Here is a 22,427-nt window from a genome sequence, read left to right on the forward strand (position 1 = left end):
CTCCCTGAAAGAGTATGCACCAGATGTTTTATAATTTTGTCCCTATATAATTGTGGTTTTGTTTGTTTGTTTTTGGCCATTGTTTTACTTTTAGGTCCGCCTCTTGCAGAGGGTTTTGCAGCACCCCTTTCAGATGCAGAAAGTGGCCGAAAGAGCTGGTTATGCAGAACGCCCCCCGGCTTGGGCCAAGGACATTAAAGTTAGTTGTTCATCTTGATTAAAAGAGACAGTGATCAAGATTAAATGGATACATATTTCAAATAGGACCAAACCACTGTGGAGTGAGACTGTATTCACCGCAGCAGCCAATGGGAAAGCCCCCTGGTAGCCATTTTGTGACAGCACCCATGACACTTTCAAAATTCTAAATGCTCTCACTGGCCAGAAAAGGTAGGGGACCCCCATCATAACTAGGCTCATTTGTTTTTCATGCTCTGGGGAAAGTTCAGTTGCACATACTTTTTCTTTTCCTGTTACATCATTCATTCATTCACCCCACCATCCTGCCACTTCATCCCTTTTCAGTGACATTTCCTTTAAGCCTAGCTGCTGTCAACCTAGCCACCTCCAACTTTCTGCAAGGTCATCTACCCTTTTCTTGCCAGCTCTATATTCTCCACAAATTCAGCGGTCTTCATTTCTCTGATGTGATGTATAGTGACTGGAAGCAGAGTTGAAACACGTGCCCCCTCCTAATAACCTACTTTTCTTCCTTTGCTGTCATTGTTGGAATTACTGGTAATTGTCCATGATTCAGCTGATGGCACTTTCTGCAAAAGGACTCTGAGAGCATTCTTCTGTGCACAACCTGACAAAAAAATAAGTTCTACAATTCCCAGCGTTCTTGAGCCACCTTAGGAAGTTGTTCAGCTTTGTCTAAACAGGCATAGGATTGTGCCCTGTATATCTAGTCTAGAAGCTAGGACAGTCTGTTTTGAGGATTTTATAACTATTACATGGGATCATTAAAACTACTGGATTTTAAAATGTTAGAACATAATTTCAGCCACCGCAGTCCCTTCAGATCAAGCCATGGTGAAATCTCTGGTTGGCAAGCTAGTTCTGCAGGTGAGCTAGTCTGAGGACTACCAGTATGACACCATGGCAAGGATCAGATCTGGCCCCAAGCTGAGTTTCCCAATTTGCATTAATCAGTTACTTTAACAGCCACTGTGATCTTAAAACTGCCATTGGAGAAAGGTAAATAAAGTCCTAAAAGAAGAACATTCACCTTTCCAGAGATTGTCTCAAATGTGTATGTGTTGCATGCTTAAAATTAGCAGCGGTGGGTGGTCATTAACTTGGACACTAGTGTGAAGTCACAGAATATTTTATTCATGGACTGGCAATGAATACTGTTAAAATGAACACTGGAGAATTAAAATGAATCATAAATGATGAATGGTTTGTTGGGAGGCAATCATTACTTAAAATATACAGATAATTACAAAGGCTTTGAGCAAATATTTTTAGCTGTCGCTTAAGATAACTTTTGACTCGGCAGATGTTGGATGAAGAACTGAAGTTCAATTCTCCAAAATGGTTAGCCTGGCTTTCAACCAGGAAAAAACCATAGATACTGCTTTCAGATGTCACTAAAAATAATGTCAATTTTGGTTGAGATGTCTTTGCTTCAAAATAACAAAGAAATTAGGTGTGGCATATTGTGGTAAGGAGAACATGTGCTTATAAGTCTCAGGTAGCATCTTCCACTTTTTCCTAACTATGGAAAGCAGAATTGTATGTTCAGACAAATGTTTCTCAGAGTTCAGGCCAGTAAGAAAAGAAGGGAATTTAAGAACTGTCTGGAGAGCTATAATTTACAGTTTCAGAACTCCACCTCGTATTTCTGCAACCTGCTCTGGCTCATGGTAGCTGGTAAGATCTGGTGAGGCAGGGCAAGAACAGGCCACCTCAGGGAGAACCTGATTAGGCTGTTGCCTTCCATAAATCCATCCACCTTAAGTTGCTACGAGTCTCTTTGCCCTTTTTGCTGGATCAAACAGTGTCGTGTGTGCACACTCTGACAAGATTCCCAGGTGCACATGAGAAATGGCTTATTTTGGTGTGACCAATAGCTCAGACTGTGTGGATGATGTAGAGTTGACTGAACCAGATGAGGCTCACACTCAGCTCACACTCGGATAACAGAAATGTTTTAACAGACAGGCCTCCACCTGCACCAGTCTGAGCCTACTCTCCAGCTGCCTAGAGAGGTAGTGGGCTCTCCCACACTAGAGACGTTAAAAAGAAACTGGACAGCCATCTGAGTGGGATGGTGTAACGTGGTGTCCTGCAACAGAAGGGGGTTGGAATTGACAGCCTTCATGGCCCCATCCAAATCTACTGTTCTATGAAAGTAGCTCAGGGGCACTCATGGGGCCCAGTTTCCCTCCCACCTGTGGGAATGAAGCAGATGAAGGACGGGAGAGGGGAGATTTGGAATTGGGTAGACTCTCAGATGGAGAACACCAACCTCCTGAAGGTGAATCTGAAGGCCCGCCAGCACAGCCACAGGCTGGACCATTTAGGGGCTCAAGAGTGCAGAATCGAGGTGTCCCCAGTTCCAAAACACGCCTCCTTCCAGAGACACCCTGAAAGTTTCATAAGCAAAGCTTTGGGTAAAGTGGGGCAGAGAGGGGTCAACACATCTCCTTGTGAATCTATGTAGAATAAAGATGCTTACAAGAAGTGCTGGAGAGACAATCTTGCTTGGGAGGGGACGCCTAGCTCGTGACAAACAAGGCCTTTCTCTGGAATCTGCATTTTCCGTGCTGCTTCTTGTGCTCTGCACTAGAAGTGTGGGAAACTGCCATGTCCTTGGGAAAGATGTTAAGTCCTTGCATGACTTTCTGGAGCATATGTTTCTTCGGGTAACAGGAAGAGCACTGGGCGGTTCCTCCAGATTGTCCTCACGGTGTTCTCTCACAAGTAAAACCACACACTTATACCTGAATTGTCTCTTTCATGACGTTGCTCCCCTCTTCTTTTCTAATGCTTTCATGAGATCAGACATGAAGTCTCCTTGCCCAGCTGTTTCTGTCTTTGGAGGTGGTGCGCTTGGTTTTGGCAACCCGGCCTGCCCAGCACTTTCTTCTTGCCTTCTGGGAGGAGGTGGGGGCTTTTTCTTGATGGACAGTGGCATTCTTGGGAGAGAGGCAGAAGGTGGGGGCGGAGGCAGTGGGGGTGCTCCAGCGCTCACGGCCACAGCACAGGAAGGTGGTGGAGGAGGAATAAAGTCAGGAGGAGACTCGAAGTATTCAGGCGGAGGCGGTGGGGGCAGTGGCAAATCCTCCAGCTCAGGGGGTGGCAGCATCGATTCAGGGGGTGGAGGAAATTCTGCTGCATCAGATGGGCAAACTTTGCCTTTCCCCTCAGCATTGGTGGGCAGCTGCAACGGAGCAGTAACAGCAGAAGATACTCTCTGTGGCGGCATTGGTGGCGCTGAGTGCGACCCCCCAGCTTTGCGCTGGTGTTTCAACTGTGGTGTGTTTGGGGTTGGTGCTTGAATTGAATCAGCTGTGTTGTCTGGTTTCTTAACCTTTTAACAAAGGGAAGAATTTCAGAATGAGCAGGGAAAGGCAAGGCAATGACAGGCTAAGGTAGAAAATGCACCAGAGAAGAAAGTGGCTGTTCCCAAGCCAAGGAAATGCAGTTGTGTACTATGGTGCTTGTCTTACAATTTCACCTTCCTTTTGTACCAACCAAAAAACACCTGTCTCTACATTCTCTTATTTTAAAAAAATTGACCCGAACTTAGTAGCCTCTAGCCACACACGTTACACAAATGAGAGAAATGTCTAATCTCTTCAAATGCATCTGTCATGTAAGTTAAATGAAAAGTTATACGTGCACGCTTTCATTAGGTATCATGTTTGCACAGGCAGAATGTTTGCACGAGTGAGTTTGCTTTCACAGAATCACAAAATCATGTGATTGCTGGACTGTATTCTTAAGATGAATAGAGTCCAATAGGCAATATAATGCATGCCATTCCCTTTCATTAATAGGTGGTGGCTTACCGTTGTTACCGTTGTTACTGTTGTTGCTGTGCATATGTATTCTAAGCACTTCCTACTTTTGCTTATATTCATCTATGGAACTGTTTCTATGCCAATCAAAAGCTCCACTTATGTTGAGCATATAAAGATCATAAGAGCTAAGTCAAATGCATTCATTCAGCGCAGTAAGATCTAACATAATCACTTAATCAGGTTATTCAGATGACACATTTTTTAAAGTATCCCCAAGCTTATTTTGTTAGCTCTTACCCAATTCCTCATTCATTGGCAAAGACTGGCATGAGCAAAACATACTGGGCATCTTGTCGGCACTTTGTTTTAATGCAAGGGCATCTCAGAAGCAACAGTCTCCCATTTGTGGTATAAGATTTTGAGTGACCAATCTTATTTGCAGAATACGTTCCCAGGGTATACCATCCAGAGCCAAGTACAAAAGAATGACTTGGGCTGCAGCCACATACAAAATGATGACTTACAAGGAGAAGCCAAGAACCTCTTGCATGTCACATACTAAGACACATCCACACCTGGCTTACTAATAGTTTAAGGGTACAATCCTGTACTTGGTTAAACAGTCCTACAGGCTGGCTGAGAAATGCTAGGCATGGTTTCTGTCTAAACATGCACAGGATTGCACTCTAAATAAATGCAGAGTGTTGCTCTTTTCTATTGAAATAGTTTAGTCTTGACAATCTTCTACTGCAAATAATTTAGTGATCTCCCAGGCTAATTCTGCCCACACCTGCTTTAGCATGATTGAGTAAGGGAATTCTTAGGTCCGTAATAAATTTGGTTTGTACCTTTGGCATCTCGGCAGATTTTCCAGTCTCTGAAGAATCTGTTTTACTGAGGGTTATGCTTTGGGGAACCTGTCCATTTGCATGTGTGCTACCTGTGATAAAAGCATAATCAATCATAGAACAAGCTTGTTTAACACGTGAAGAAGGAAGCCAAATTGAAGTGAACAAAGGCAAAACTTCTTGCTTTGAATCATTGTTATAATACAAAGGTCTTCATTAGAGGCCCCTTTTCAACAGTTCTGTATATATTCTTATGATCCTGAGGGACTCCATCTCCAGGATTTCACGTCAAGAGTCCTCCCTAGATTTTATAAGGATAGCCACATCATATGATCATATTATTTTAAAGGATGGAAAGAAGCTGAACAAGACAACCATCGTGAGCATAAGAAATGCATATAGAACAGTTGGTATCCAAAGAATCATACAACAAATTCTGCACGCCTAAAGGGACTTGCTTTTGGAACATCAGCACCACAATTGTGCATGCTATATATGAGGAACTAAGAGGACTTTTAGAAGTAGTTCATGCTGTATCATCGGGTTCACACTGCCAACGGGCGGTGGGGGGGCAGGTCAACAATTCAATTTGGCATGTTCAAAGCAGTGTTTTGTCTAGTACCTGAAAGGTGCAGAGCAGTAGCAGGACAATGAGAGGACACCTGAAATTAAATGCCATTTGAAGTGCTGAGGCCTACACCCTTGGCAATCTCTACACGATGCTCTTCCACATACCAAATACATGTATAATTTAAAACATCCTAGTACCTTTTGCAGATGTTCCCACAGCAACTATTGATTCAGTGTTTCCTGACTTTGCCAGTCGAGAAGCCAAACCAGCCTTATGCGCTGCACGGATGTAGTTATCATACAGTGTCTTGCCATACTGGTAAATGAAGCACACATTTTATCATGCATTTGGTCCAGCATTCAGAAAATGAGTACCAGTATCTTCAAAAAACTTGAAAGGGATAAAAATGCTACTCCAGCATATGGTCCAAATCTGCCCCACTGATCTAAACTAAGCTTTGCTGAACTTGCAAGTAGTGTTACAAACTCAAAGGAACTATGACTGGGTCAAGATTTTTGTAAGAGAAAATGCACAGGTATCTAAAACCCAACATATTTGAAAAATGATCTTCATTTGCGCAGTTCAGAGTTTAAGTGCTCCCCAGCTGAACTTTAGGTGCACTGGACTGACTTACTTATAGAACTACTCAATCCACATTTGACAAGACTGAAAACTAAAGTAGTGTTTGCCTTGCAAATACAGCAATTTTTCTCCATCCACATTTGCTCTTATTATGAGTGGGAAGGGAAGAGCTACAAACAAGAAAAATGTCATACTGGCAATGAAAGAACACCTCATTTGATGGAAATAGGATGCTATGCTGAATGCCACTGTACTTCATACTATTTTCAGACTAACATATAGCTATACACATTTAATAGATGCAATGGATATTTTTACATTTTAATAAAAAATAGTAATGTTTCAGGTATATTCCTTTTCCCCTCCCTTTTAATGGCGTGGTTTGGAAGGGGTGGGGGTTGAGTTCCACAATAAAAATTAATAAAAACAGAACTACAGCCTCTAGGTTGAAAAACCTTAGTACTTACACAAGAAGAAATCTAAACTAAAATGGCTTTTCCTATTTGCATAACTGTTGAAAAATATTATAGAAAAAGAATATGGGCTTGAATCTGCTGCAAATTCCTAGTTATTGTGGTCCCCTGGTGCATAACTGTTTCTTAGATTTCATCATTCCATTTTCTTTGTATTGTATGATGGAGAAACACGTTTCTTTCTCACCTTTGCAATTCTTATACCAGTTACCCAGTGATGTAGAGCCTGCTGGTCCTCACAGCACAAGTATTTGATATATTGTGACTCTCTCTGTATCTGGGGATGCTGACAACAACAGTGACAACAAGAACATTTTTATCAATTAAAAACCTGCTGTAATAAAAATAGGGGCAAGCAGTAACAGTCTTAAATTAGCAGAAAGTGAATTAGACATGCATCTGTAAGCCAAAGACAAGAACCTACACTTCAGAACATAGGCTTGTGCCATAAGATTCAAAGTTTTTTTTAAATAAGACATGTATCAGGTGGAAGCTGTGCTTGAGAGATTCTACAGCATGATTTTGAGCTAAATAAATTCATCTTACATCATGCTTCTGAGCATTCACTGTGTACACAAGGTTACCTACTGTGGACAGTCACTTGGCAATCATACGGTAACCTCTGGGACATAAGCACCAAATGTCCTTGAAGAAACCGGGGGTGCTAGAGGTAGGAGGAGAACCAAATCTTACTCAGGAAAGCATCAGTCAATGGACAAGGCATTACCAGGCCAGAGGCAAAAACAGTCAGGAGCAGGACAAGATTTGAAACTGACAAGGTGTGGCAAGACCAGCGATGAAGACAGAGTAAGGAACAGGGAAGGGGGAACACAGTGTAAGATGAATATCAGCAAAACTCATCTGGTTGTGGCCAAGAAGCCTTTTATAGATCTGCTCTAGCTCCCAACTGGTCTGCATGATCAGACTGGACCCAGTCTTGCAAGTACCTACAACTCCAATGTTCACCTTGCAAATAGTTGCAAGACTACCAGGCTGCCTTTTCTGTTGGGCCACCAGGGGGAGCTGCATCATACAACAGCCTGGAAGATACTTGTACAATCTGCACTTCCAAAAAGGAGGCCACTTTTTGAGAAACACAAACTTTTGCTGAAAGCTTTTTCATGTTGCTCCTCACTCCTCCTTTCTAGGAACTGGTGCCAGCTTGCATCCACTACCGTGTGGTGCCAGCTCCAAGTTTCTCAGTTTCCATGGTCGAGACACTCCATGGGCCCCCTTCCTCCAGGAGTCTACCTTTGCACTACCATTTGCCACTAGCTGCTCTTTCTCCTCACCTGCTTTCTCTTCACTGTTACTACTAACCAGAACACTGCAGAAAGGGCTTCACAACAAAGCAGGAGGGATGGAGAAACTCTCGAGAATGGATTTGTGGGGTGCACAGGGTGGCTAAAGGGGGAAGAGAGGACAGGAGATTCTTGGCTGCACCAGCATTATTGGTTCTGCTGGTGGAACAGTGAGGGATTCACTGCTGTATCCTTTATTCCGGTTTGTCTCTTCAAGATCTTCCATTAGACCAGAGAGAATTCTTCAAAAAGACACCCAGGAATCTGGATGTGTTGTAGTAATGCATCAAATCCGCCAGAGGGCATCAGATACTTTTCGATTATTTAATTTCCAGAGGTTTAGCTAGCTGTGTCAATTGGTTGCAGCAAAAATATAATGAAGATTTCTAGGACACCTCAAAGGGTAACGAATTTATTATAGCATAACTTTTGTGGACCAGAACCCTTTTAATCAGATACATGGAATGATATCTTGAGTTGGCAGAAGAGATTACTAAATAAATAAATAAATAAATCTGAGCCCAAACAGTTATTTCAGCAATCCTTATAGATTCCCCTTAGTTTTCCTAATAATATATTGCATGGGGGATGTTCCAACAAGATCCACCAGGAAGCAACACAGAGATTTGATCACTGCTTAAATTCAAAGATGACCTGTTTTTCCTCCACTGAAAGCTCCCCCTCATAAACAGCCCCTGCTCCCTTTCAGAAAACCTGACAGGCTTTTCTGACATGAATCTGCAGGCATGGAATGGAATCCAGATTTATGTGGGATCTGCAGTGCAGCCTGGTCTCACAGGAGCCTTTCCAACCCTCTGAAAATGCTACACAAGAGTCAGAAAGCCCCACCAAGTAGGGTGGGCTGCGGTAAGGGGAAAATGAGACCCCCCCCCCCGCAAATTGGGAGGAGCAGCTTTCCATGATCAGTGCCCTTCTTTTCAGAGAAGACCCCCATTTTCAAAGGGGTTAATTGTATACATTTTAAATGTTGTGAGCCACCTTGAATTCCACTCGCTGGTGGAGTCATAAATAATGTGCTAAACTTTAATTCTCATGGCTTGAGTACATGAAGACTTTATCCACCGTCAGATATCCCAAACAGCTGCTTCTTAGCACACAGTTTGCACAGAGAGGCAGGTTGACATGCAATGCGCAAAATGCCCAATTTCTGCTTTAGCCAATGTTGCACTTTGGAAAACTGCAAACAATATCGAACGAGCAGATCACCCGAATCATCCTAAGCAGGCCAATGCTGCTGTTGGACAGACACAATTCTTAGGAGCACCCTCTGAAAGGTGGCCCAAAAGGTCATTAGAAAACCCCAGCTGGATGGGCTAAAATGACAGGTACTAAACGATGGAAATAGGATATGATGTTACTATTGTCCTAGTTTTTTCCCAGGGCACCCATCCTTTCACCCTAGATTAATTCCACATTACGCACCATTACTCTCAGGTTACTCAAGCAAAACCTGCACCAATAAAGCATAATTAAATTCTCCTGGTATCTGAGACACAACAGACTGACTAAATGAGCCAATTTACATATAGATTACCTTACTACTGTCAACTGTGAATAATTCTTTTTAATCTTGGGCTAAGACTTTTTCAGTCTCCAAAAGAAATGCCACCTACCATAATGCCCACAACTCCAATTCAACTTACAGCAAATGCTCCTGATAAGAACCTGCTTCTGGGCCTAAGATAGGATTGTAAATAAATTGTGGCAAGTTCTTAAAGAGATGGGAGTACTAGATCATCTTATTTGTCTCTTGAGTAACCTATATGTGGGTCAAGAAGCAACAGTAAGAACTGGACACGGAACCACTGATTGGTTCAAAATTGAGAAAGGAGTTTGGCAAGGCTGTATACTGTTGCCCTGTCCATTTAACTTATATGCAGAGCACATCATGAGAAAAGCGGAGCTAGATGAATCACCAGTTGGAATTAAGATTGCTGGGAGAAATAACAACCTCAGATATGCAGATGATACCACTCTCATGGCAGAAAGTGAAGAGGAACTAAAGAGCCTCTTGATGTGGGTGAAGGAGGAGAGCAAAAAAGTTGGCTTGAAACTCAACATTAAGAAAACTAAGATCATGGCATCTGGTCCTCTCACTTCCTGGCAAATAGATGGGGAAGAAATGGAGGTAGTGACAGATTTTATTTTCCTGGGCTCCAAGATCACCGCAGACGGGGACTGCAGCCAAGAAATTAAAAGACGCTTGCTCCTGGGGAGGAAAGCTATGGCAAATCTAGACAGCATACTAAAAAGCAGAGGCATCACCCTGCCAACAAAAGTGCGTATAGTCAAGGCTATGGTTTTCCCAGTTGCAATGTATGGCTGTGAAAGCTGGACCATAAGGAAGGAAGGCTGAGCGCAAAAGGATTGAGGCCTTTGAATTGTGGTGCTGGAGGAGACTCCTGCGAGTCCCTTGTACCGCAAGGCAATCAAACCGGTCAGTCCTAGAGATCAACCCTGACTGCTGTTTAGAAGGCCAGATCCTGAAGATGAAACTCAAATACTTTGGGCACCTAATGAGAAGGAAGGACTCCCTGGAGAAGAGCCTAATGCTGGGAACAATTGACGGCAAAAGAAGAAGGGGACGGCAGAAAATGAGGTGGCTAGATGGAGTCACTGAGGCGGTTGGTGTGAGCTTGGGTGGACTCTGGGAGATGGTGGAGGACAGGAGGGCCTGGAGGAGTGTTGTCCATGGGGTCGCGATGGGTCGGACACGACTTCGCGACTAACAACAACTTCTCTCCACGTGGAACCTTGAAGAGGCGGGTGGCTCGCAGCTGCATAGAGGAGATGCTTGTGCTACATCTGCCCATCACTGCCATCAAGTGCACCTTCAGTTGGGTGGCTGAGTGTGGGGGAGGGTGCATCACAGGGCATTTTGCTTTTGGCCACCCATCCTGACCGGCATTGCAAACAGCTACTCTAAGGCTCTTCTGCAGAATTCTCTGTTTAGCAAATCTGTGTGAAGAACTTCTTTCTATCTCCCAACATTTGGGTAGCTCAGATTACGCCAGGCCCTAAAACTGTGAGAGGAAGAAAAATACAACTCCAACTACTTCCTCTACACCATGCATGATTGTATACACATGTGGTCTATCTCCCCATACTTACCTTTCCCCCCCCCAAACTAACACCCACACCCCAATGTTGTAAAATTTCCATATAGGAGGGCTGATGCAGTCCTCTAATTGTTTTGTTCTCCCTTCTCCAACCTTTTCAGCTATCCAATGCACCTTTTGAAAATACTATGCCGTATTCTAAGTGTGGCCACATCACAGATTTACAGTATTAGCAATTTTCCTTCTGATTCCTTAATGTTCCCAAACCTGGAATTTGCACTTTTTCCCCTTGCCCCTTTTTACAGCTGCTATGCACTGGTTTGATATGTTCACTTAACCATCCACTGACTTGGTCCTGGTCAGCTGCTGTGAGCAAAGCAGACACCCCAAAAATATAAAATTCGGGGATGCCCCAATTTGCTCCCTTTCATACTTATAGTAAACCACCTTAATTGTCTGAACACCGATTCACCCAGTTCAGAAAGTTCAATTTGGAGTGCTGTGCACCCGCCTTGCATAATGTGCTGTCATCCATAAACCTGGCCACATCACAGCCTGCCTCTCACTCCCAACCTTTCATGAACACACCAAAAGCATTGTTCCCGATACAGATCCATCTCTTACAATGAAACTACAAGTCTGGCTTTTCCCTTCATAATAATGTAAGAAAAGCCATGCTGAATCAGTCAGAAAATTAATCTAAAGTCCATCTTTTTAAATGAGCCACAAGGGTATGGAATTTGGGATAAAGAAGGCATGGGAAAGAAGGGTTTCATTGTTCCCTTCCACTGGATGCTCATCCTGATCCTAAATGAATAGGGATGCCTAAGGATTGTGCAAAAAGGATGAAATACTATACACACTAATGTCAAATTGAGCCTTGTTGAACTCAGTGGAACTTCTGAGTCCTTATGTACAGGGCTGCATTGTAAATACCATACAGGTTTACAACAGCAACAATTCAAAATGCACGTTCTTTTCTTACATACCTTTAAAACAAAACAGTGGTCTGTAGGTGCCTTATATTTCATTTTGTACTGGATACCATAATAGACATTTACATTCTCAAATTGTATGAAGCAAGCCAAATCTCGAGATGTCTAAAAAAATGAAAACCAAACAAACCATTAATTAGTAAAACTTGTGAATTAACCTATGGCAGTAACGATAGTCATGAACATACTTTCTGGTGCTCAGAAGCTATTTGCAGTTTTGCAAGATCACAGCATGGGAACAGAGGGTTAAAATTAAAGTGTGCTAAAATCCTAATAATTACATTTCCTCAGAGCCTGCAATTTCCTTTTTTAAAATACAAGTTAAATGCAAAGGTGTAAAGTTGAACTTAATATCAGGTCTATTTTGGCCATTACTTTGAGATCTGTGCTTCCAGGCAAGGAAGTCTAAACTGACAGTACCTTCATACAAGCTAATCCAGAAGACAGCTACCAAATAAGTTTTGGTGGAAAGGATGGCTATTTTTCATTTACTGGTAAACTCCATTCCTAACAGATGGTACCAAGGCCCATCAAATCAACCGTATTAGGCTTTTGGTGTGCATAGAAATAAGCATTTTCTTGTCTCTTTTCATGTAGACCATTACTGAAGTTTGTGGGGGATGGAAGGTTACAGAAATCAAAATAACCAAGGGGGAAAAAGGAAGAAAGTTATTTGTTTCAAGTTATAGTGTGCCAAGTTAATGCTGTAGCACGCCAAGACACAATAAGAGTGAAGCTAGAATGTTTAAGTGCAAATGAACTCCACTAAAGATTACGCTGAGGTGGTGGCAGTGGATAGCAATTGTTCCATTTTGCCTTGTTTTCTTGCAAAATGGATATAAGTAGATTAACTTTGGGAAGAAAAGTTATCGTGCAATGTTCCAGAATTTTGCAGCAATATGTAAAGGAGAGCTAATTGGATTTCTTTTTCAGCCCTGACTCACGCTTCTCTGCGTTGGCCAAGATGCTGCTAAGAAACTAGTCTGGTGGTTTCCGAGCAGTTGCACCCCATCAGGCTCAGTGTGGTTTGGGCCCATTATTACCCTGCCAAGGATGCTCCAAATGATGGAAGGGCTGCCTGGGCATAGTTAGGGCCATACTGTGCTCCCACTGTTGGGCAGCTACTCTGCCTATGTAAGTGGCTCTCAATTTTGTAATCTTGTTTCACTCTCGGATCCAGTCCTGTATTTGGAATTCCAATGTGGTAAGACCTGCAATGGCAGCCACAACACCTGGAAAGCTAGACAGGAGTAATTTTCCCAGCTATCTATGTCGTAATAATTCTTCAACACTATTTGGGTCAGATCTGTATTTTTAAAGACAGTGCTGTGTTTATTCTGTGATTACAAGCATCACACTAGAAAATATTTATCCAGTTGTCGTGCAGACATATAGGAGGAGGAGGACCAGCTTGGAAGGCAGGTGGGGGTAGCAATGGAGCAGTTTAGCAGGCAAAGGGTTAGTGCTCTCTCCTCAGTTCACTCCAAATCGTTCCCTCCCAAAATTTTCCTATTGCGATTCAGTGAGGCACATGAGATGTTGTTAGGCCCTAGGAGAAAAGCATGTTTCCAAGTCCCATAAAAACATCAAGCTAGGTTTAAAGGTGAAACTTCAGGAGCTGGAAGGGAGGTCGGAGCAAAATTTCTAGTAGGTAGAGCTTCCATGCCACGCATTTCATTGGAATATGCATATTTATCATCTTTATCAAACCGGAATGAAGGAAATGTGGCAGTACTGGAATTCACTCTCAGATCCAACACACGCAGGGCTGCACCCAGCAGAGCCCAAAAGGAATGGCATCGCATGGCAGCCGCTGCCTGGGTCTTCAATGACTCTGTCCTCCACATGCAGCCCTTTGAGCTGCACTGATCATAGTTGTGAGGGCCCCTGACCTTCTGGAGCACTTTTTGGGGAAGGGAGAACTCCCATGGACCACAAAGGAGAGCAAGAACAGCAAAGCTCATGGATCTTAGGAAGCAAACCACACTTCTTATGTTATAGATTGAAATAATCCTTTACCCTGCGTTTAGTTTGTGGTTTTTACAAGTTGTGCCTCAAAGGTTGCTTCTTATCATGTGTAACCAAAAAATGAACTTTTAGAAGAAAATGTTTAGCATACGTGCCAAAAGATTCTAAGTAGTTCCAGGAAGGATCTTGGGAAAAGGTGAGGGGGACAGGAAAAACAGAAGCTATCAAAGCCACATGTTAAGTTCCTCTTCAGCCTTGTCTTAAACAATGGCAGATTTCTTCTGTTTGCATTTTGCTGTTCAAAATCCAGACTATTTACACACTGTCAAAATACTTTTCCATAGGGAACTAAACAAAATGTAATGCCACCATTTTGCTGTGAATGGCCAACTACAGCTTTGGAAAATCCTTTCAAGTTGGGATGTTAAACAAATACGGTGTTTTTATCTAACTAGAAAAACAAAAATGGAGTGTGTGTTTGGGGCAGGGAGTGTCAAAGGAGTTCAGCAACCGCTTCCGAATATTTGCACAAGTGTTGCAGTCCAAAGAAGGACCCCTCTCAGGTGCAGCAGATGCTGTTCTTAAAAAGTCACCTCGGGAGTTCTTTACTTTCACCTTCATGAATTGGATTATTACTTGAAAGGATTTCTTTGACTTGTCTGACCTTGGTCTTTCCTTTGGGTACATAATAAATTCCAGAAGCTCGCAGAAGAAAATAACGTTTCTTCCAGGACTTCTTTCCATCTTCCTTCAAATAAAGGGCTCCTTCAACTTCAGGTACAATGACAGATGTGCCACAGAAGCTTTCCTGTGGAGTGAAAATTGGATTAAACAAAACAAGAATGGAATACAGGAAATGCCTTACACTAAGCCAGATGGCATCTACCACAGGATTGCCAGCACGGACTGGCAGCAGCTATGCAGAGTTTCAGGCAGAAGTTTTTCCCAGCTTTACATGGTGTTTCTGGGGACCAAAGCTGGGGGCATACTACATGCAGAATTAGTCCTCTGGGCTACAGCCCAGCCCAAACCCATCTTAAAAAGAACATCACATGTCTCCTCCAGGTCAGAAAATAAGTACACAAAATGATATGCAAGAGAGTTACAGAGCCAAGTGTATGAGGTTGCATGCAAAGAAGCAGTTGCCATGCTCTGGAAATGCATGGAAAGGTGATGCTATGACCCCTAGACAGTGTCTGGAGGGCCAGCAGGATATCTGGATGTCTCAGCTCCAGGATTAGAGACGGAGGCATGCCCTTGGACCCTGGGCACCAAACTCTGCTACCCCACCACCCCCTGGGAAACTGTGTGGGAAAGGCAACCTTGGAAGATGGGTAAAGGGGTCATTGTGCTGGGTGCTGGACGGAGGGGAGGCTGGAAGCTTTCTTGGCCTTTCTCAAGCCTGCTCCCCTCCTCAGCAGCAGCCCTGATAGGCCACTGAGGTTGGCCATCCAGTGCAAATGCAGAGCAGGTGGAGGGGAAAACCCACTTCTGCCATCCCTCCCACTCTGCATAATATGCTTATCAGCCTCTTCGATTGCAGGCTGACAATCATCCCTGCAGGATTGCATCCCAACTACTTATCAAATTTCCCTTCTGCACTTCCAGCAAAAATGTGCTAACAAGATATACACCTATTGTCCAGTTTCAAATCTGAAGAAAACTACTCTAGAAGCATTTCAAAAGAACTAACTGTCTGCATTGCTGTACCTCCAGTTCCTGATCCCTACAGAAGAGTTTTCTTTATTTTGAAAAAGCTAAAGTTCTCTTCAGAGAAAATATAAAAGAATGCCTATTAGATTGAACAGAGAGCTCTGTGATGCTTTTCGTGATTTGAAGGTTAAACAGCCTTCTGAAATGTGAAGGGAAGGAAAATGTTGTTATTTTAATCAGCTTCAGAAGTATTTGCAAATATGTCTTTATCAGAGAAGAAACCATGCCCTGAAGGAACAATGCAGTGTGTGCTGGTTTGGCTATGTTTGGAGAATACCGCAAGTTATCATGTCTTCAAATATGCTTCTTTTGTGCATTTCTGTGCTAACCACTGTTTTGTACCTTGATGGTCTCCCATCACAGGCCTTTGGGATCAACTTCCCCAGATTTATTTATTGGCTATTCACAAAAGCTTGATTTTATAGAGCTTTGAAGCACCTCTTTCAGAATAACCATTATGTACTAGAACAGCCTGTTTTTGCATAGTAACAAATGGAAAAATGAGGAAGCTGTGCTCCCTTGTGGGAATGTGGGAACAGGGGAGACAGTCTCCTTCATAACAAAATTACATTATAAACATACGGCTTACCTCCAGTAAGGATTCTTTGCTTTTCTCATTCATTACCTTGATTTCATTTTTTCCTTTGTTTGACAAGTAGAAATTCTAATTAAAATACCAAGGAAAAGGTGCTGATCACGACAACAGTAATAAACTGAACGGTTCACTCTACACACGTGCGCAATGAAGCAAGAGGCATTTCGGCTGACCTTTCTTTCAGTTGCTTATTCCAGACATACTCTAGCCTGCTTTCATGGAGAACCTCTTCCAGCCTGAGAGGAAACTCTCAGGGATCAACCATCAGTGGTGCCGGGACCAAGGCAAAGGGGAGGACCCCAGAAGACAAGACGTTTTGCAGCTTGTTGTCTCCTTGGCCATACCATGCTCTGAGGACAGCAGCCACGGCATGTTCAGAGCACAGGTTGAGCCACACATGAGAAAACGGGGTGGAATCCCTGGAGGCAAAGAAGCCACTACCTGCGGCTCCTTGAGACAAAGGCTTAGACTGCTGTGCACACTTCCTGACACTGACGGCAACAGTGCCGTCTCTTGCTTGTATTTTTCTGAATGCTGCTTACGGCGGGGGGAGGGGGCGGCATGACTGACACACCCACCTTCTAATTCTAGGGCATGTTTTTAGAGACACCAATCACTTGCTTTGAAAGAGGACAAGGATGGACCATGCTTGTACTGCAATTACTAGAAAACTTCCCGTGACCACACATTCATAATGATTGGTCCCCTCACCACTGTATTACGCTCTAAGGCAAGGTATGGCCTTACAGAGCCAGTGTGGTGTAGTGGTTAAGAGCATGGGACTGGGACTCAGGCGATCCGGGTTCTAGTTCCTGCCTGGCCGTGGAGCCCACCAGGTGACTTGGGGCCAGTCACAGATCTTTGGCCCAACCTACCTCACAGGGTTATAGCTGTAGGCATAAGACTGAGAGCAGGTGAGGAGGATAATATAAGCTGCTTTGAGTTTGTTGTAAGGAAAAAGCACGTTACAAATCTAATAACTCTATAAATGGCAAAGAAACAGAGATAGCCCAAGTGAGGACTGAAGCATGCATATATATTTATATATTCCAGAAAGTGTCAGGGTTAACATTTCTTGATTAATTCTAATCTCCTGAGAAATGATACACTGCAGAACCAGATACAATTATTTATTCTAGGTCTTGCTTCACCCACAAGTACCTGGGAAAGTTAGCAAATGAGGCAGCTATGTCCTAATTACCTGCATTTTTATGCTTGAGTGGATGCATCTGGTTCCTGTTTACTAACCATTCAACATATAGTTAATTAAATGAAAGAGGTGTAGTTTCTCAGCTCACTACTCTAAATGCAAACTGTGACCCTTTGAAACTTTTTCTATCAATCCCCAAATGATAAAACAGTACACAATAAGCCCACTATGAGCTTCCAGCAATTTAGCTCCTGCCTCAACCTGAAAATTGGGAATCTGGTGATCTGGTTTCCAAGAATATTGGTTTGCAGCTTCACATAAATTCTTTGGACACTCTAATCCTAGCATGAAAATGCCTTAACTGGGGTATACAATTTATTTATTTATACATTACATGTCTATATCTCCCATAGCCATAGCTCTCTGGGTAATTCACAACACTTAAGTCACCCATCCAGATTTCAACCAGGCCTGACCCTGCTTAGTTTCCAAGATTGGGCAGGATCAGGCACTTCAGGCTAGCTGGAATCTTCTAGCAACTCTCATATGATCACTACTATGTCACGATCCAGCGGTTGAACACTCCCTCTTCTACCAAAACTTCAACTCAGTTTCCACTATAGTCAATTATTAAGGGATTTTATTTTGTTACAAAGCTATTTTGAGGATATGGGATCAGCTTATAGTCATGATCTTCCACTGCAGATGCTCACTGAAGCGGTTCTATTTAACGTGGTCTAACTGCAACCAACATACAAACAATCCAGTGGCTCCCACACTACTGCCCATTGGATGACAGGGCGTCTTATTCCATTGACTTGGTATCTGCAGGACCCTTAGTGGAACAGGAGAGGGATATTTCAGAAATCTTCTTCTCCCCTCTTAGAAGCTAAAATGTGCTTTGGTGCTACCTTGTCTCTGATCTGCAGCAATTAATACTGAGAATGACTTGTTTAGTAGTCAGCCTAGATGCCACGATACATAGCGGAATAGGCAACTTGGTGCCCTGTAAATGTTTGGGGGAACAACTCCCGCAATCCCTGACCACTGGTCATGCTGGCTGAGGCTGACAGAAGTGGTCATCCAAAACATCTGGGCACAGGTTTGCCTCCTCCTGGCAGGAAGAAAGCTCAGCTCAAGTCCCTTTTGGAATGCCAGCTCTGGCACAGCCACTGCCTGAGTTTTGTACACCACACTTTAATCTTTGAGATTTCAACTAAAAGGGAAATGAAATATTTGGTGATTTCTATATGAATAAATCATTGTTCACTAGTTTGTCTATATCAGTTGACCCCAAAATGGAGCCCTTCCATTGTTCCCAACCAGCATAACAGAAGTTGTAATCTGGCACATCCAGAAGGATTGAGTAGGATTGCCTATATCATGTTACTTTACCTGAGGGTTTTTAAATACAGCGTATTTTTCACTTTTCTCCAAAAACAGAAGCTTATTTTCAGAGTCTCGTGTCCAGTCTGATAAGACCCCAATCACATTTTCATGATCTTCAAAAAATCTTTCTAGGAGGACCAAAAATCGAATATTAAACAAAAAGGTTAGATTACACAAACACACACTCTCTCCCTCTACCCAATTACACCTCATTTCTATCTTTAAATATAATCTTTAGTTTCTGGTCAAATATAGTTTAAAGGGACACTGTACCTTAATTTTCATACAGCCTCATTAGTCTAGGGCAGTGATGGCGAACCTTTTAGAGACCGAATGCCCAAACTCCAAGCCAAAACCCACTTATTTATCGCAAAGTCCAACACTACAATAAAACCTGAAAACTCACAGCCAGTCCAAGCAAATATATATATATCCTTGGCAGTGCACTGACCAGCCATGCAAAAGCTCAGGCGAGTCGCAGCTAATGAGTTGTGGCTTGTGATGTCATTGCCTGGCACCGCTACTCCTTTCTAAGCATGCGCACGGCCCTTATGTGTGCTGTTATCCAATGCTCGGCTGCTGGGGCGATGCTGTGGTGACTTGGCTTGCATGCTGACGGAGAGGTCTCTGCATGCCTGCTGTGGCGCGCGTGCCATAGGTTTGCCACCACTGACCTAACCCTACCCTGGTGCACTCTCCAGCCCTAATATGGGGGTGAAATACAATTGAAAGGGACAATTTTGAAAAAGCCTTTCTTGAATAGCTGTTTTTGCACAGCTCAACATTCTGCCCATTCTAAACATATTCCAACTATCAAAATCCTACCAGGAAACCTTGTTTTTCTAACCCGAACCCTGCCCTGGTGCATACCCCTAACCCTAACAGAGGGTGAAAGTTCAATTGAAAAGGGCAATTTTGAAAAAGCCTTCCTGGAGTAGCTTTTTCTGCACAGCTCATCCTTTCTGGCCATTCTACAAACATTCCAACCATCAAAATCATACCAGGACACCTCGTATTTCTAACCCTAAGCCTACCCTGGTGCACACCCCTAACCCTAATATAGGGGTAAAGTTCCATTGAAAAGAGAGAGATTTTGAAAAAGCCTTCCTTGGGTAGCTTTTTCCGCACAGCTCATCATTTCTGCCCATTCTAAAAACATTCCAACCATCAAAATCATGCCAGGACACCTTGTTTTTCTCACTCTAACCCAGTGATGGTGAACCTTTTAGAGTCTGAGTGCCCAAACTGAGTGTCTCTGTGCCCAAACCGACAGAGAGGGCTCTGTGTGCCCGCTGTGGCACACGTGCCACAGGTTCGCCACCACTGCTCTAGGCCAAATGGTGATTCTTCAAAACAGGGATGCTTCCCAGATTATTGTTTTGGAACGTCTGCATATGAGAAAATGACCCAGGTGTTTTTTCCAAGGCTCTATTGCATTCCTGTGAACACACACTCTTAACACACACACACACACACAGAGCGAGAGAGAGAGAGAGAGAGAGCGCGAGCGAGCAAGCAACTGCGCAAGCGAATAGCCATCAGCAGGAAGAGGGCTCTATAAGACATGAGGTGAGTGTTGGACGGCAATAGCAGAATGTCACTTAGTGCAGTGGCATCACATCATTTTCTAGTAAGCCTGCACAAATATAACAGTCATAGAGGTCATTGGCTGCTTTGACACTCACCAATTTGTAGTTCTGGGCACATTTCATAAAGGCACCAGTCTATATTGCAGTCACAGTGGGTTTTTTCAAAGAGATTGTCCAAGACATCACGTGCTACTTGCCGTTCATCCACCATCAGAGACTTGGTGCTGTTATCATTCATGTGCACCTTGATAACAAGCTGGGGAGAGAATAATGGATGAGTCAGTTAATTTCAGCATGTATTGAAAGGCTACCCTGCCCAAGGATCTGTTTGGACTGATAAAGGCTGAAGCTTTTACCAATTCAAATGCATCACATATGGAGAACTAGAACTGGGGAAAATGCATCCTGAAAGCATTACCTCCTTTACCATTTATTTTTGTTAATGTATATTTTTAATTGAATAGGTTCAAATTTTTTATAATATTAACAATATTTGCTATCACAAATTCACCAATAACCAAATAAAGAAGTACTGGAAAAAATAAAAGTTGTCAGAACAGGCGTACTATTAAAAGAGTTAATATTAACAAGGTTATTCATTATACCAATCTAGTGAAGAATATATAAAGGTGAATCTACATCTAAGAGTATCAAAATTCAGAATCCTTGACCCAAGTCTTATTGATTTATTAACATTTATATACTGCTTTTTCTGTTCATGTACCTCTACATATTAATATCAAATATACCTTTTTAACTTTGGCTTCCTTCAGTTTTTCTAATGCAAGTTTAATCTTGTCAGCTTTTGCTTGTGTTTCTTGCTCCTCCTGAAAGAAAAAGGAATTAGATTATAAGGCCTTTTTAAAGGTACAAACCTCAGCAAGAAATACTGAGTTCCTCTTGCAATTTCATAAATAGTTTTGCCCTGACATTTGGCCATTCCCAATTATTTCTTTTGTTGTGACGCAAATATCTGCGGAAGCATTTTAAAACAAGAGCCTTGGGAGAGTTTTGAATGGAGATTCTATTGTCTGCTCACCTTAGTTAGTAGTTCAGAAGGAGGGGCTGGAGGTGTTGAGGGTGGTGGGGGTGGAAGATCAAAGTCCAGTTCTACAGAGGGAGGTGGTAAACCACTGTCAACATGGGCATTAGCAATGTTTGAGAGATCAGTCCGACATCCATAACTGGCACCAGCATCTGCAGAAGGCTGCATTGTGCCAACTTGCTGGTAGCGAGAGGCATCCTTCGGTTCTTGCAAGGTAGACCTTTCTACTTCACTTATATCTGCCACAAGATCAGCCATTAAAGCATCTAAATCCGTATCCTCCAATGCATTTAAAGATTCTGTTAAGGAAACAAGGCGAAATACATCAGAAGACTTTCCCAATGTTTTTTAGGACCATCAGTCATGCTAGTATGATTGGAAGCTCTTCCACAAGCTGTATCAGCGCTCCTTCTAGCTCTGAGTAAATCTAAGGGCTCTAAGCCAAGGTGTAATAAAAGCAGTATTATTGGTGTCAATCCTGACTTTACACTGGATCAACTGTGCTGACAGAAGTGGGATGCCCTTGCCTGTGGCTTCTCAAAGGAGGTCTCTTCCTCTTGTGGAGGGTATATTGGATCCAACCTAGTTTTATAGCACTTCATTATTTTAGTAGTTTGGGGAATATTGTTCTAGAGAATTTTGCATATACTTTTTTCATGAGAATTAAATGTCAGGCTACTGTATCAGATTTCAATTTACATAGAAAAATGAAGTATTGTAGGAAATTATTACAATATTCATAACCAATTGACAGGTTTCAGAACTAATAGAGCTTTAAAAAATGTAAGGCCCTATACATTACCCCTTTCAACAATAGGGCCTGTTCATTTCACACATTTGTTACATATAAAAACATTTTGAGACTGATAAAGGCCCATTTATCTTTTATCAAACTTTATGCCTCTCATATCATATCACTTCCCTTAAAGGTGCTCCTTGCTTCCCAGAAGAGCAAAATATTTGTACTTACCATTTAAATCTTTAAAACCAACTGCAAAATTGAATTCATCACTAGATGCTTTTGTTGGTGGAGGTGGGAGAGTTTCCACTCCCAAGCTCTAATGGAGAAGGAGAAATATCAATGTCACTTTTCACAGGTAATGACTGTTTAAAATGAGGACTTTAAGCTCTCTTAAAATCAGAAATATATGTAT

General features: G+C 42.6%; 2 protein-coding genes across 9 annotated transcripts in view; one reads left to right on the forward strand and one right to left on the reverse strand.

Moving 5' to 3' along the window:
- Nucleotides 1-1,402, forward strand: part of LOC123020695 (protein adenylyltransferase SelO-like) — a 33,508-nt gene extending 32,106 nt beyond the window's left edge. For 5 of the 7 annotated variants that reach the window (XM_044424758.1, XM_044424760.1, XM_044424759.1 and 2 more), the window contains one exon: nt 95-1,402. In XM_044424758.1, the coding sequence (XP_044280693.1) occupies nt 95-217 (123 nt within the window). In that variant the 3' untranslated portion in view covers nt 218-1,402. The remainder of the gene's footprint in view (nt 1-94) is intronic. The other 2 variants (XR_006414187.1, XR_006414188.1) reach the window with 2 other exon arrangements.
- The window catches only part of LOC123020694 (amyloid beta precursor protein binding family B member 1 interacting protein), a 37,684-nt gene continuing 16,571 nt past the window's right edge, over nt 1,315-22,427 (reverse strand). For both annotated transcript variants that reach the window (XM_044424756.1, XM_044424757.1), the window contains exons 3-14: nt 22,244-22,331; nt 21,268-21,572; nt 20,978-21,055; nt 20,325-20,484; nt 18,646-18,767; nt 16,095-16,169; nt 14,457-14,600; nt 11,819-11,929; nt 6,636-6,734; nt 5,591-5,708; nt 4,823-4,914; nt 1,315-3,541 (exon numbers count right to left, since the gene is read on the reverse strand). In XM_044424756.1, coding sequence (XP_044280691.1) covers nt 2,966-3,541; nt 4,823-4,914; nt 5,591-5,708; nt 6,636-6,734; nt 11,819-11,929; nt 14,457-14,600; nt 16,095-16,169; nt 18,646-18,767; nt 20,325-20,484; nt 20,978-21,055; nt 21,268-21,572; nt 22,244-22,331 — 1,968 coding nt within the window. In that variant the 3' untranslated portion in view covers nt 1,315-2,965. The remainder of the gene's footprint in view (nt 3,542-4,822; nt 4,915-5,590; nt 5,709-6,635; nt 6,735-11,818; nt 11,930-14,456; nt 14,601-16,094; nt 16,170-18,645; nt 18,768-20,324; nt 20,485-20,977; nt 21,056-21,267; nt 21,573-22,243; nt 22,332-22,427) is intronic.

This window comes from Varanus komodoensis, unplaced genomic scaffold (assembly GCF_004798865.1).
Source record: "Varanus komodoensis strain SLA01 unplaced genomic scaffold, ASM479886v1 scaffold15, whole genome shotgun sequence".
In the NCBI taxonomy this organism is placed as follows: Eukaryota; Metazoa; Chordata; class Lepidosauria; order Squamata; family Varanidae; genus Varanus; species Varanus komodoensis.